Here is a 16,115-nt window from a genome sequence, read left to right on the forward strand (position 1 = left end):
TGATCGGTCACGTGACTTTCTAAAAGCGGTATGCGCACCGACACAGGGTTTCGCTCTATGAGCTCGACGCATGCGCCGATGCATCGGTGTTGCCGGACCCATCACTAGTGTGGAGGCAGGTAGCGAAAACGAAATTGAAGAAGAAACTGAAGCTATTGAGCCATATCAGTTTGAACCGTATGCAAGCGAAACCGACGAAAACGACACGACAGCCAGCGACACGGGAGAAAGCGAGGACGAATTTGGCGATCGCCTTCTAACCAACGATTTGTATGTGTTTGTTTGGCATTAAAGGAAACTAACAACTATGAACTAGGTTTACAGCATACAAAATACATTTGGCAACAACATGCACTTTGAGAGTGCAGACAACCCAATTTTCATCAATTAATATATTCTGTAGACATACCCTCATCCGCGCTCTTTTCCTGAAAGCTGATCTGTCCAGTTTTGGAGTTGATGTCAGCAGGCCAGGGAAGCTAGGGTCGATAGGGGGTTTAGCTCGCTCGTCTGCGGGAACAAACTGCCGCCATCGCTTGCCGTGCTACCGAGGCCCTTTGTCCCTGAATTGCTCACACACTCCGGCAGATTCAATGGGGGTCTGGCAGCAGATTTCTTTGACTTTATCGTTGGAAATGCATCTGCTTTGAGTGTCGCAGGATATCCACACATTCTTGCCATCTCTGTTGTAGCATAGCTTTCGTCGGTAAAGTGTGCGGAACAAACGTCCAATTTCTTGCCACTTTCGCATCTTTGGGCCACTGGTGCAACTTGAATCCGTCCCTGTTCGTGTTGTTACACCCTCCGACAACACACCGACGAGGCATGATGTCTCCAAGGTACGGAAAACAGTCGAAAAAACGGAAAATAACAGAGCTGATTTGACTCGGTGTTTGAGAAAATGGCGGATTGCTTCCCGATGTGACGCCACGTTGTGACGTCATCGCTCCGAGAGCGAATATTAGAAAGGCGTTTATTTCGCCAAAATTCACCCATTTAGAGTTCGGAAATCGGTTAAAAAAATATATGGTCTTTTTTCTGCAACATCAAGGTATATATTGACGCTTACATAGGTCTGGTGATAATGTTCCCCTTTAAACAAATGAGTTAGTCGCGTCGTCTCTGCGATGTTATGTTGCAATAACAAAAGTTAAAAAGTACCAATGATTTTCTCACACACACACTAGGTGTGGTGAAATTAACCTCTGCATTTGACACATCCCCTTGTTCACCCCCTGGGTGGTGAGGTGAGGGGAGCAGTGAGCAGCAGCGGTGGCCGCGCTCGGTAATCATTTTCATACTTGCCAACTAGGGGTGTGGGAAAAAATCGATTCAAATTCAAGATTCAAGATGCTTTATTATTGTCCATTCTTTAACATGTACAAGACACATAAGAACCATACTTGCCAACCCTCCCGAATTTTCCGGGAGACTCCCGAAATTCAGCGCCTCTCCCGAAAACCTCCCGGGACAAATATTCTCCCAAAAATCTCCCGATTTTCAGCCGGAGCTGGAAGCCACGCCCCCTCCAGCTCCATGCGGACCTGAGTGAAGACAGCCTTTTTTATGACGGGAGGACAACAGGGTGACAAGAACTAAATCATCCAGACTAGAGGTAAATTGTATTATGTTTATCTTACCTAAAAATAAATACATTTATTCATTAAAAAAAATAAAAATAAAATACATTTTTACTATATTTTGCTAAAAACATCAAAATTAATTGTACTTTTATTTGTATTTTTTCCTGACTCCTTATTACATCCAGCCATAGAATTATACATTAAAATAAACATATTTGAAATAATTGATTTTAAATTATCATAATAATTCATTTAAAATGACCATATTTAATTATTAAAATAATTGCTTGTTTATCAACAACTTTAGCATTTTATTCATTACATTTTGAAACTCTCAGAAGCCAAGTTATGTTATATTCCTTAATATTTATTTATGCAAGTTTGAAGTATCAATGATCTAAACACAGTTTTGTTTGCATATTTTCAGGATGTAGATATACAGGTAAAAGCCAGTAAATTAGAATATTTTGAAAAACTTGATTTATTTCAGTAATTGCATTCAAAAGGTGTAACTTGTACATTATATTTATTCATTGCACACAGACTGATGCATTCAAATGTTTATTTCATTTAATTTTGATGATTTGAAGTGGCAACAAATGAAAATCCAAAATTCCGTGTGTCACAAAATTAGAATATTACTTAAGGCTAATACAAAAAAGGGATTTTTAGAAATGTTGGCCAACTGAAAAGTATGAAAATGAAAAATATGAGCATGTACAATACTCAATACTTGGTTGGAGCTCCTTTTGCCTCAATTACTGCGTTAATGCGGCGTGGCATGGAGTCGATGAGTTTCTGGCACTGCTCAGGTGTTATGAGAGCCCAGGTTGCTCTGATAGTGGCCTTCAACTCCTCTGCGTTTTTGGGTCTGGCATTCTGCATCTTCCTTTTCACAATACCCCACAGATTTTCTATGGGGCTAAGGTCAGGGGAGTTGGCGGGCCAATTTAGAACAGAAATACCATGGTCCGTAAACCAGGCACGGGTAGATTTTGCGCTGTGTGCAGGCGCCAAGTCCTGTTGGAACTTGAAATCTCCATCTCCATAGAGCAGGTCAGCAGCAGGAAGCATGAAGTGCTCTAAAACTTGCTGGTAGACGGCTGCGTTGACCCTGGACCTCAGGAAACAGAGTGGACCGACACCAGCAGATGACATGGCACCCCAAACCATCACTGATGGTGGAAACTTTACACTAGACTTCAGACAACGTGGATCCTGTGCCTCTCCTGTCTTCCTCCAGACTCTGGGACCTCGATTTCCAAAGGAAATGCAAAATTTGCATGGTTGGGTGATGGTTTGGGGTGCCATGTCATCTGCTGGTGTCGGTCACTATCAGAGCAACCTGGGCTCTCATAACACCTGAGCAGTGCCAGAAACTCATCGACTCCATGCCACGCCGCATTAAACGCCGCATTAACGCAGTAATTGAGGCAAAAGGAGCTCCAACCAAGTATTGAGTATTGTACATGCTCATATTTTTCATTTTCATACTTTTCAGTTGGCCAACATTTCTAAAAATCCCTTTTTTGTATTAGCCTTAAGTAATATTCTAATTTTGTGACACACGGAATTTTGGATTTTCATTTGTTGCCACTTCAAATCATCAAAATTAAATGAAATAAACATTTGAATGCATCAGTCTGTGTGCAATGAATAAATATAATGTACAAGTTACACCTTTTGAATGCAATTACTGAAATAAACCAAGTTTTTCAAAATATTCTAATTTACTGGCTTTTACCTGTATATATATGTATGAAATACTTGACTTGGGGAATTCTAGCTGTCAATATACTCCTCCCCTCTTAACTACGCCCCCAACCACGCCCCGCCCAACCCCCGACCACGCCCCCACCTCCCGAAATCGGAGGTCTCAAGGTTGGCAAGTATGCATAAGAACTGAAATTTCATTTTCGGCACAGTCCTACTAAGAGCAGACATACGTTTACAGGGAGACAAGACGGGACCGCCAACGGATCAGCCACTTGCGGCGCTCCTTAAAAAAGGTGGGAAAAAGGTGATATTGGGAAAAGCGGGAAGAGTAAAAAAAATATCACTCTAAGGCTGGACCCTCGGGAGGGGGTCCAGACTGAGTCCAAGGGAAAAAACCTCACATAGCATAGCACACATAAACGTGATACATATAATCACAACAACTCGCAACGGGGGGGGGGGATTTGGGGCCCTGGAGGCCGACCTGCTGCTATAAAGCGCTACTAGCCATCCATAACCCCAGGAATTAAGCAATCTCAATCGCGATTCTCACGTTGTGCGATTCAGAATCGATTCTCTTTTTTTTTTTAATTGATTTTTTTTTTTTTTTTTTAATTAATCAATCCAACAAAACAATACACAGCAATACCATAACAATGCAATCCAATTCCAAAACCAAACCCGACCCAGCAACACTCAGAACTGCAATAAACAGAGCAATTGAGAGGAGACACAAACACGACACAGAACAAACCAAAAGTAGTGAAACAAAAATGAATATTATCAACAACAGTATCAATATTAGTTACAATTTCAACATCCATCCATCCATTTTCTACCGCTTATCCCTTTTGGGGTCGCGGGGGGTGCTGGAGCCTATCTCAGCTACAATCGGGCGGAAGGCGGGGTACACCCTAATATTTTCACAAAGATAAAATAAGTCATATTTTTGGTTCATTTAATAGTTAAAACAAATTTACATTATTGCAATCAGTTGATAAAACATTGTCCTTTACAATTATACAAGCTTTTTACAAAAATCTACTACTCTGCTTGCATGTCAGCAGCCTGGGGTAGATCCTGCTGAAATCCTATGTATTGAATGAATAGAGAATCCTTTTGAATCGGGAACATATCGTTTTTGAATCGAGAATCGCGTTGAATCGAGAAAAAAAAATTGATTCTGAATCGAATCGTGACCCCAAGAATCGATATTGAATCGAATCGTGGGACTACCCAAAGATTCGCAGCCCTATCCTCCTGATTTTCCTGGGAGACTCCCGAATTTCAGTGCCCCTCCTGAAAATTTACCGGGGCAACCATTCTCCCGAATTTCTCCCGATTTCCACCCGGACAACAATATTGGGGGCGTGCCTTAAAGGCACTGCCTTTAGCGTCCTCTCTCATCTGAAAGGAGACTATTATATATTTCTCCGTTATCCATAGGTTTATCTATAACCCATAAAGTAGGCAGGCACGGAGCTATTTCTTAGCGTGTGTTTATTCCAGATATTTACATTATCCCAATAAACATCCGTTCAGTATTTACAGCTTGGGCCTTAAGAGGTTAAAATGGGTCTGTTTTTGTGGGGCCAAGCACCAATTAAATTGATTTGAGGTACAAGTGTGTTGAGTTAAGAGCTCCGTCACAGAACCAAGTACAAAACAGATGTGCGATGAGCATCTGCAACTGGAATTACTTTCCCTTTATATCTTCCTCATTATTTTTTAACAATTTAATTTGCTTTTGCATTTGATTATTATATAGCAGTTAACTTCTTTAGGCACTTTGTTGACAGTTAAAATGTTAACCACAAATTGCCTTCGGCTCACATCTTTGTCATTATTTTTTAAATGTCGGACTATCCTTTTGATCGTGTTTACAATTGACTATATACAGTGGTTAACTTCTTTTTACACTTTGTTGACAGTTAAAAATGTTAACTACAAATTGCCTTCTGCTCACATCTTTGTCATTCATTTTTAACCCTTGTGTAATGTTCAATTTGTGGTTACTCAGCCAGCGTTTGTGGGTCTGATGGACCCGTTGCATTTTGTGGCTTTTATTGCCTCACAATCAAACACTTTTGTGTTAAAATACTGAACAGATATTTACCTTATCCCAATAAACATCTGTTCAGTATTTGAACATAAAAGTGTTTGATCGTGAGGCGTTAAAAGCCACAAAATGCAACGGGTCCATCAGACCCACAAACGCTGGCTGAGTAACAACAATATGAACGTTGCACACTCTGTCCTCCTCCTGTCTAGGCCTGCTGTGTGTGTGTGTGTGTGTGTGTGTGTGTGTGTGTGTGTGTGTGTGTGTGTGTGGTACACAGAACATCAATTTCCACACTTCTATTAGCCCCGGGTCCAATGGACCCGGACATCTTATATGTAATAGAAATGTGTAGGGGGGGTCATTAAATATGTATTCTGATATATGTTCTTCACAGAAAATGAGCCAAAGTCAGTGAGTCTCAGTTTGAAAAATTAATTAATTGTATCAATTTTCTTTTAATAAAAAATGAAAACGGGTCCCACAGACCCGAACACCACACGTAATGTAAATGAAGTATTCTCGGTGGTTTTTGGATGCATTTTTAAAGAGACTTACAGGCAGAATCGATTGCTCCCATTAGCTGCATTGCTAGCCACCTAGCACAAGGCAATTACAAATTAGAATGCAAATAAAAAAAATTGCTTTTGTCTTCTTATCTCTCATTCGGATTGTGAAGGATAGGCAAATGAAGAAAAAAAAAGTGCAGTTCCCCTTTAAAGCATGACAGTTAGCCAAGAGAAAGCTCTTATTTCAACAAACTCTTAAATTGAGGTACCACTGTATGACACTAGGCCAGACCTGGGCAATTATTTTGACCTGGGGGCCAAAATAAGAGAAAAAAATGTGTCTGGGGGCCGGTATATCTATCTATGTTTACATATATATACAAATATACACACATTTGTATATGTGCACATCAGTGACGTGCAGTCACTAGAGGCAGGTGAGGCGGGGCCTCACCTGCCATCATGGAAAGAAAAAAAAAGTAAAAAGAAAAAAATGTAATTAAATTGTTATATGTATGCAGTGATTATACTATAAAGTTATTTTCCATTTAACTTCACCAGTTTTAGATTATTTTTATTCAAAATCGCTGAATTTTCACATTTGCCGTTCAAATACTGAAAAGAGACGGTGCGGCAGTTGAGGCACATCACTCAGTGCCTCAACATGGACAGACTCGGCTAACTGCTGGCCTGCTGTGCAGTGAGACTGTATTGCTATATTAATTATATTATACATTTCCATAGTTTAGTTAGCTGAGGTATATAATGTACAGTGTATTTTGTCAACAACTGTATGTGTGTGACGTATTTCTTGTGCTGAGCGATCATAAAACGGCTGCAAAAGACGCACTGGCCGAGGCTCCAGTAGCCCCGCCTCCTGCACCCCCGCCGTAGAATTGTTATATCAACTAAAGCCCACACTTAAACTTTCCACGTGCAATATTTAATCTATTTAAAAAAGTTATTTCATAAGAAGCCAAAAAGTGCAAAAACAATAATGTTCGTGTTGGAGGAGTTGTGAATGACTGCAGGGCCACAACATTAGGTACACCTGCATACTGCAGGTGTATCTAATTCACAACTCCTCCAACACGAACATTATTGTTTTTGCACTTTTTGGCTTCTTATTAAATAACTTTTGTAACCTATTTTTATGGGCTTTCCTATTTGTGATGTTAAGTTCCTGTTATGCGCTGTTATACAGTATATGCCTTGAGCTCTTATTTTGAAGGCGCCAAGAGCGGAAGTGATGACATGTTGGAGTGGAGCGGAGGTTTTTGAAAGAAGGCAAATAAAGTGGTCCTCGTGTAAACTGGAGCCTCCGTGTTTGTTATTTTGTAGTTTCATACAGTATAGGCGACATAGACCGCATTAAAAAACGGAATGGAATGTAAAAAATTTTTACTGAATGAGACACCCAGAATGTTCACGAACATAAAGAATGTGGGATTTACAATATGAATGATAAAATACTAAATATTGAAAAAATCCGAATGTCACACCCCCTCTCGATCGACATATTTTACAATCAAACGAAATGCAACAAAAATGCAACAAACACAGCGAAATATGAACGCTAAGGGTAAAAAAAACCCACCTACAATCTGATATATCACTAAGCTTTAGAACTTTGCTGTAAAAAAAAAAAAAAAAATCTGTCCCCGACACCCACATTTCAGACTGGCCGCTTCCCACCCACACTGCTTGGTGCCTCGTCTGAGCTGCTGTGACTTAGATTACCATAGTAACTAATTAGATTACCATAGTAACTAGTATATCATGTAAAAGGGCACATTCCAACCATTGAAATACTTTGTATAGTTCAAGACTTACGGTCATTTGAAAACATCACTGCACATCATAATGGCAGCTACAGTTTCCATCTTAAAGATCTAAAACAATTATTTGGGAATGTCCGGCGGGCCAGATTGAAAACCTCAACGGGCCGCATGTCTGCACTAGGCTGTTCATTAGAGGTGGGCGATACAACAATTTTAGGCATAGATCCGATACCAAATAAATAGAGGGCAAGTACAGCCAATACAGTCAATTTTTCCATAATTTTGGCCTTTCAATTTGTTGATTATCGGCAAACAAAAAATATTTTTATTGTGCACTTATTTATGATTTAATACTACAATATAAGATAAAGTAACACTATCAATAAAATTCCTTTGCATTTTTTTTTTTTTTACCACTGATCGATCACAGTAAAAGACAATAGTGCAAAATACCTGAAAAGCAAAAATATAAATGTGTATATATATATATATATATATATATATATATATATATATATATATATATACCTGGGATTTATATAGTGCTTTTCTTAGTACCCAAAGTCGCTTTACATGTAGAACCCATCATTCATTCACACTACTGTTGGCTCTCTTTCGTTTTTTTTGGGGCTCATCCAGACTCAAACCTTGAATTTGTAAACAACATATACATATATACATACACACCCAGATATATTACAATAATAGTTTGGTACGGTTCGCTTCGCGGTCACACTAGAGGCGAGTTGAGCGATCCAAATATTGATATCAATACCAGAGTCATATCGGATCATATGTTTATTTTCACAAATGTCACAAACATGGACTTTGTCCTTGGCTTCAAGTGAGAGAGAAAAAAAATAGGGAGACAACACTTCCAATTCATATTCGTCATTTCACAATTGGTCTGCTGGGTCTTTGGTCCATGTAGCGTTCGCATTTGAGCTCAAGTAAAGCGAACCGCAACACATTGGACGGAGACCCATTGTCGTTTTCAAACGTTGAGGACGAAATTTCACTGAAAAAAATGTCTAAAAGTGGTCACAATGGAGTTAAGTGGTACGATTGTGTTCTGGATCTACTTTGGACAAGCATGTACTAGAGGTCTATTGTTCAAATCAGACATCAGAGTCTCGCTTGCTGAAGAATAGCAGGAGGGGGACCCCCTCCCCCATCAGCACTTCCAGTGATGTAATGAGGGCTAAAGAGGTCACTGCTTGTTAACGACATATAGACCTAAAAAGTCTTTAAACTGAGATTTCTTTCAGGATTTCACAACACACATGCAAAGAGTCTTAAATGTGGCACAAAGCAGCAATCAACAGGGTTTGAACTAAATAATTGATCTTTTAAAAAAAAAAAACCTGTTAAAATATTTTTATTTTAAATATAGTTAAATGTTAAATTACATTTTAAAAATCTTGTATTTTCTCAATAAGTGCACTTTAAATTACCGGTATATTTTAATGAAAATATCTATATTGATTACTTTTAAAATGTATTTTTTAATGTTTATTTTTTTGTAATCGTATATCTTCTCAGTAATATTAAAACAAATCTATCTAAAATTATATATATTTAGAATTTTTTTTTAACTTTGCCATTTTGTATCCTGGAAATGCAGACAAACTGTTTTTACTTGGCACTCTCGCCAACTAGTGGGCTAGCATGCACATTACACCATTCTTAATTCTTTTTGACTTCTTATAGTTTTCTTCTCCATCGTATACGGTACGTATACAGTACAAGCCAAAAGTTTGGACACACCTTCTCTTTTCAATGCGTTTTCTTTATTTTCATGACTATTTTACATTGTAGATTGTCACTGAAGGCATCAAAACTATGACACCTGTGAAGTGAAAACCATTTCAGGTGACTACCTCTTGAAGCTCATCGAGGGAATGCCAAGGATGTGCAAAACAGTAATCCGAGCAAAGTGTGGCTATTTTGAAGAAACTAGAATATAATACATGTTTTCAGTTATTTCACCTTTTTTGTTAAGTACATAACTTCACATGTGTTCATTCATAGTTTTGATGCCCTTAGTGACAATCTACAATGTAAATAGTCATGAAAATAAAGAAATCCCATTGAATGAGAATGTGGGTCCAAACTTTTGGCCTGTGCTGTATGTATTATGTCAGTATAGTTCCTAAACATGAAATAAAGTAAATACAAGTACAAAAATGATGGCCTACAGGAAAGAATACGCTGGTATGCAGAACTATTTTTTTTTCCAGTATAATTGATGGAATCTTCTCAAAATCTGGCCACTTTTATACTTTCTTTATTCTTAAATAACGGATACTTTTTTTTTTAATTCTTTTTTTTTTTTTTTTTTAAAAAGGTAGTCCCTGCCAAAGCTGTGTCCTCAAAAATACTGTGCGTCTTATATTGTAACCACGAGGCAATTTTTACATAGGACATTTTTTTTAAGCGCTCTATATTTTGTGAAAGTCCGCATGAAAAATTCAAGAATGTGTGCAAAAGGACAACTTTAAAGAGGCCGTCTTTTATACGTTATTTAATATGTTAGAAAATCTTTTACTTTCCATTCTGAACTTTCGCCGGTTTCTTATTCCGGCCTTTCTTGTTATTTTTTAATTTCTTCTGGAAGCCACCACCCTGGACCTAGAAGACAGCCCACGTTACAGAGTTAAAGCATGTGTTGTGGTTAATGTAGATTAAAATATGAATCCTACATACCTTTTTACGTTTCTGCACAGTCTGCGTGTCCATCTCCATCTCTTCATCTGTTTTGAAGTCATCTTCACCCGACTCCGTCTTTTTGTCTGCCGAGTTCTCCAACCTGAACATTGTCGCTGTGGCGAAAACACACTTAGATTAAACACAAAAGTATTGTACCAGTGAAACAAACGCAAAGAGAAGGGACTGACAGGGGTAAAGGTCGCTCATGCTGTCCTCCGAATCGCCCCCGTCGCTGGAAGACTGCTCCCACCCGCCGTGCTTGGAAGTGTGCCCCTGGTGGACGTCTTTGATGTTGTCGTCTGTAAACTTTGGCCTTTTCTGCTGGAGTCTGATTGGAATGAATTCGATCCCCTGCCTTACACATTCCTCATCTAGGGCAGCAAGAAAAAGATAAAAGTAAGGCATACAATTCCACTAAATTTACATTTAAAAATGCAACACCATACAGGGAGCAAGGTAGAAAATAAAATGTATCAATTTAGGTTTAAAAATGCAACAATATACAGGGAGCAAGGTAGAAAATAAAATGTATTAATTTAGGTTTAAAAATGCAACAATATACAGGGAGCAAGGTAGAAAATAAAATGTATCACTTTAAGTTTAAAAATGCAACAATATACAGGGAGCAAGGTAGAAAATAAAATGTATCAATTTAAGTTTAAAAATGCAACAATATACAGGGATCAAGGTAGAAAATAAAAGGTATCTTATTTTTCTCACTAAGAATGCTTATAAGCATTTGATGCACTTGAACGCCCCCGAAGGACGTACAATTCACAATTAAACCTAAATTGTTACGAAAAACATGCTGCGGTTAACTTGTTTTCACACCTGAGTGATTGGTTAAACTACATTAAGTAAAAGAGACATGCAAAGTATTAATACTACGGTCTACCGTGTCAATATACATACTGTATTTTCTGGACCATAGGGCGCACCGGGTTATAAGGCGCACTGCCGATGAGCGGGTCCATTCAGGTCTTTTTTCATACAAAAGCTGCACTGTGCGTATATGTCAGCAGCCAGAAGGAGCTTTTGTAACTTGTAATCGGTTTTGGGAAAGTTTTATTGTCATTTTCATACCAAATAATATAATGCAAACCGATAATCGTGTTTAATCAAAAATACAGTACAGGCCACAAGTTTGGACACACCTTCTCATTCAATGGGTTTTCTTTATTTTCATGACTATTTACATTGTAGATTGTCACTGAAGGCATCAAAACTATTAATGAACACATGTGAAATTATGTACTAAACAAAAAAATGTGAAATAACTGAAAACATTTGTTATATGCTAGTTTCTTCAAAATAGCCACCCTTTGCTCTGATTACTGCTTTGCACACTCTTGGCATTCTCTCGATGAGCTTCAAAAGGTAGTCACCTGAAATGGTTTTCACTTCACAGGTGTCATCGTTTTAATGCCTTCAGTGACAATCTACAATGTAAATAGTCATGAAAATAAAGAAAATACATTGAAATAAGAAGGTGTGTCCAAACTTGTGGCCTGTACTGTGTATTCTTAATTGAATTGTCACCCCAAGAATTGGAATCGAATCTTGAGTTGTAAGCGTCAGATCTCTAATGTTTTATAATGACAGTTTGACCCTGGAACAGAAAACTTCTATCTTCATGGTTCCCAAAAATGGAAAAAGTCTGCTTTTTTGTGCAAATGTAAATAAAAGCATAGATCTGACTTTTTTGCTGCTTAATTTGGTCTGTAAATAATGCATGGATTTACAACTAGAGATGTCTGATAATGGCTTTTTTGACGACATTCGATATTCCGATATTGTCCAACTCTTAATTACCGATACCGATATATACAGTCGTGGAATTAATACATTATTATGCCTAATTTTGTTGCGATGCTCTGCTGGATGCATTAAACGATGTAACAAGGTTTTCCAAAATAAATCAACTCAAGTTATGGAAAAAAATGCCAACATGGCTCTGCCATATTTATTATTGAAGTCACAATGTGCATTATTTTTTTTTAACATGCCTCAAAACAGCAGCTTGGGACATGCTCTCCCTGAGAGAGCATGAGGAGGTTGAGGTGGGCGGGGTTGGGGGGCCGGGTATGGCGTCACATTAGTGCCAAAAATCCGAGCGCATAAAAACTGTTATCGCGCGCTGATTCTCCACTTCGCGCGCGCGACACCCTTTTGCGCGAGCGCGGTGCCTTTCTGCGCGCGCGTGACGCCTTTCTGCGCGCTCTCTGTGTACTCCTGGCATCTCTCCTCGCGCTGTCACGTTTCTTTTTGGCACTTTGGGGGCGGGTATGCTTAGACGGGCCCTCCTTTCTGATTGGCTGTGAGCATTTTTCATATGACCAATCATTCTCCAGTGTAGCAACGTTGTAGCCATCTTACCTCGGACATCTAGCCTCAATCATTACATTGATGTCAATGGTACATGTACTAATTAAATTACCATAACTTGCTCGATTTTCGACCAATTTACAAACGGTTTGCCTTGGTACAAATCTTATAGCATGTAGATATGACATAGGATGCTGTACCTGTTGAAATTACCTCTTTCGCTTTAAAAAAAAATGACTTAATTGTGCAACATAGTTGTGTAGGGTCAGTGTTAGTCAGTTCTCTGATTATTTTAAACTGTTTCAGAATACATTATTAAAAGCTATTTTTAACATTTTAAAAACAAAATTCAAAGATTATTTCATTAATTTTATGGCTGAATCAAAAGAAATTCCATAAATTAGAAAACAAATGTTCAAGAAGAAGTGAAAATATAAAATAATGTTATGGTTGGATGTTATTGCTGGTGGACCAGTTCTGGCTGAAAGATGTGATTATGGTGTTTGTTGTCCTATTATTTATTTGGGTCACATTTTGTATTACCCTGTATTGTGTTTATGTGGTATGAAATAACCTTCATCAGCGCGCGACATTTTTTTATCCACTTCTTCCTCCGTAAATCTTGATACATATTGACGATGACCCGCCCTGCTATACTTCTGATTGGCTCTGAGCATTTTTCAGCATGTTTCGCCTGACCAATCAGAAAGAAGGGGCCGTCTAAGCATACCCGCCCCCAAAGTGCCAAAAAGAAACATGACAGCGCGAGGAGAGATGCCAGGAGTACACAGAGAGCGCACAGAAAGGCACCGCGTGCGCAAAAAGGCACCACGCGCGCGCAAAAGGGTGTCGCGCGCGCGCGCGAAGTGGAGAATCAGCGCGCGATAACAGTTTTTATGCGCTCGGATTTTTGGCACTAATGTGAAGCCGTAGCGGGGGTGTATATTGTAGCGTCCCGGAAGAGTTAGTACGGCAAGGGGTTCTGGGTATTTGCTCTGTTGTGTTACGGTGCGGATGTTCTCCCGAAATGTGTTTGTGAATTAGTGAAGTGAAGTGAATTATATTTATATAGCGCTTTTCTCTACTGACTCAAAGCGCTTTACATAGTGAAATATCTAAGTTACGTTTAAACCAGTTTGTCATTCTTGTTTGGTGTGGCTTCACAGTGTGGCGCATATTTGTAACAGTGTTAAAGTTGTTTATACGGCCACCCTCAGTGTGACCTGTACGGCTGTTGATCAAGTATACCTTGCATACACTTGTGTGTGTGAAAAGCCGTAGATATTATTATGGGGACGGCGTGGCGCAGTGGAAGAATGGCCGTGCGCGACCCGAGGGTCCCTGGTTCAATCCCCACCTAGTACCAACCTCGTCATGTCCGTTGTGTCCTGAGCAGACACTTCACCCTTGCTCCTGATGGGTGCTGGTTAGCGCCTTGCATGGCAGCTCCCTCCATCAATGTGTGAATGTGTGTGTGAATGGGTAAATGTGGAAGCGCTTTGAGTACCTTGAAGGTAGAAAAGATCTATACAAGTACAACCCATTTATCATTATTATCATTTATGTAACTGGGCCGGCACGCAAAGGCGGTGCCTTTAAGGTTTATTGGCGCTCTGTACTTCTCCCTACGTCCGTGTACACAGCGGCGTTTTAAAAAGTCACAAATGTGACTTTTTGAAACAGATACCGATAATTTTGAAACCGATACCGATAATTTCCGATATTACATTTTAAAGCATTTATCGGACATCTCTATTTACTACTAATTAAAATGTCATGTACACAGACAGATAATTAAACCTGTTTGTACCAGGAGGTACGTTCGAGAAAGGTCATACTAACACATGTTGAGGGCCTTCTTGAAGCGTTTCCCGTTGACGTGTTTTAAAACATGTTGCGGTAGTCGGTTGAGGTGTCTGAGGGTCAACTTGCAGAAGAGCTGATTGCTGCAAGACAACGATGCAAAAAAAATTAGCCCGATTGCATTCTAATTCAGTCATTTATACCTGGAAACAAATGAATAAACAACACACCGGACAAACAGTAGCAAACAAGAGTGTTCTCACGGTTGTTTCGTGCTTGGCACAATGTGTGGTTCATACTGGCTGTAGTTGAACTCCGCATGGGAGCTCAGTTTCTGATATTTCTTCCCTTTGGTGAAATTCTCCAGCTCTGCCAGGTTACATGGAAGCTCATGGCCGTTCAAAGTGCACTTGATCTGGAACAAGAGCCACTGTTTATTCGGGTTGCACACACGACAGTCATCACTGCACATTAAATGACGTTGAATGGCAATAAAAAGGAAGTCTAAGTCGAAGTCTAATTAGCCACACGGGCGCTAGCATCACATTAAAAAAAGTGTATTCTTGCCATGACGTGCTGGCTAACCTTTCGGCTGTCAGTCAGCTCAAGAAAAGGGTGGTTGAGGAGCAAAGCCTTGATGTCTGCTGTTAATTCATCCATGGCTATAAAGCAAAACACCACGCACAGTAAATTATGTTGAATTTTGAGCGAACCCTCGCACTTTCCACATGTCGGTTGGCTCCGTCGCTTGTGACGTCATCAAATGGCGACTTGTTAGCAATCATATTTATTCACCTCGATTTTTATTTAGATATATTATTTACGCTGCGATTAGTCCGAATAGAAGGTGATAGATATTGACATTTTCGTGATTAATTGATATATATTTGGTTCGAATTGGTGATTGTGGTTTAAGAGCTCAGTGACTCGTCGAAATGATAACATGTTTATAAGATATACTATATATATATATACATATACGTGTATATATTTATACAAATAATGTACTAATCATAATTCTACGCAAAATTATTGACTATTCGTGTGCCACCGAAAACAACGTAGTTAACATTTTAGAACGTCTACTTCCGCTTTGTCAGTCATGTGACAAGTCACGTGAGAGGCTAATATACGACAGAGGTACCACTTTGTATAGTCTTTCAGAAACAGACAGGAACAATGGAACCTCAGAGAGCAATCATATAATTCACCTCGATTTTTATTTAGATATATTATTTACGCTGTGATTAGTCCGAATAGAATGTGATTGATATGGACATTTTAGTGATTCATTGATAGATAATTAGTTCGAATAGGCGATTGTGGTGTAAGAGCTCAGTGACGAGTCGAAATGATAACATGTTTATAAGATAATCCATCCATTTCCTACCGCTTATTCCCTTTTGGGGTCGCGGGGGGCGCTGGAGCCTATCTCAGCTACAATCGGGCGGAAGGCGGGGTACACCCTAGACAAGTCGCCACCTCATCGCAGGGCCAACACAGATAGACAGACAACATTCACACACTAGGGCCAATTTAGTGTTGCCAATCAACTTATCCCCAGGTGCATGTCTTTGGAGGTGGGAGGAAGCCGGAGTACCCGGAGGGAACCCACGCAGTCACGGGGAGG

The 16,115-nt window shown here is 39.3% G+C and overlaps 1 protein-coding gene across 2 annotated transcripts; it reads right to left on the reverse strand.

Moving 5' to 3' along the window:
- Positions 1–10,007: 10,007 nt before the first annotated feature.
- On the reverse strand, positions 10,008–15,259 carry surf2 (surfeit 2). 2 transcript variants are annotated; one of them, XM_061927090.2, is made up of 6 exons: positions 15,053–15,259; positions 14,749–14,900; positions 14,525–14,628; positions 10,546–10,728; positions 10,355–10,470; positions 10,008–10,279 (listed from the first exon to the last, which is right to left on the reverse strand). In XM_061927090.2, exons 1-6 carry the CDS (start codon positions 15,143–15,145, stop codon positions 10,193–10,195), a joined length of 735 nt encoding a protein of 244 aa, XP_061783074.1. In that variant the 5' UTR covers positions 15,146–15,259; the 3' UTR covers positions 10,008–10,192. The 2 variants fall into 2 exon arrangements, with proteins under 2 accessions (XP_061783074.1, XP_061783075.1); XM_061927091.2 differs by having other exon boundaries at positions 15,071–15,257.
- Positions 15,260–16,115: the final 856 nt, after the last annotated feature.

Source organism: Nerophis lumbriciformis, linkage group LG32 (assembly GCF_033978685.3).
Source record: "Nerophis lumbriciformis linkage group LG32, RoL_Nlum_v2.1, whole genome shotgun sequence".
Taxonomy (NCBI): Eukaryota; Metazoa; Chordata; class Actinopteri; order Syngnathiformes; family Syngnathidae; genus Nerophis; species Nerophis lumbriciformis.

What these genes read in the sequence shown, in the direction of transcription:
- surf2 (XM_061927090.2), bottom strand. Translation starts at nt 15,145, where the DNA reads ATGGATGAATTAACAGCAGACATCAAGGCTTTGCTCCTCAACCACCCT. An exon ending in AGGTTAGCCAGCACGTCATG is followed by an intron (nt 14,901 to 15,052) that starts GCAAGAATACAC and finishes CTCTTGTTCCAG; the next exon opens with ATCAAGTGCACTTTGAACGG. An exon ending in CAAGAAGGCCCTCAACATGT is followed by an intron (nt 10,729 to 14,524) that starts GTTAGTATGACC and finishes TTGCTGCCCTAG; the next exon opens with ATGAGGAATGTGTAAGGCAG.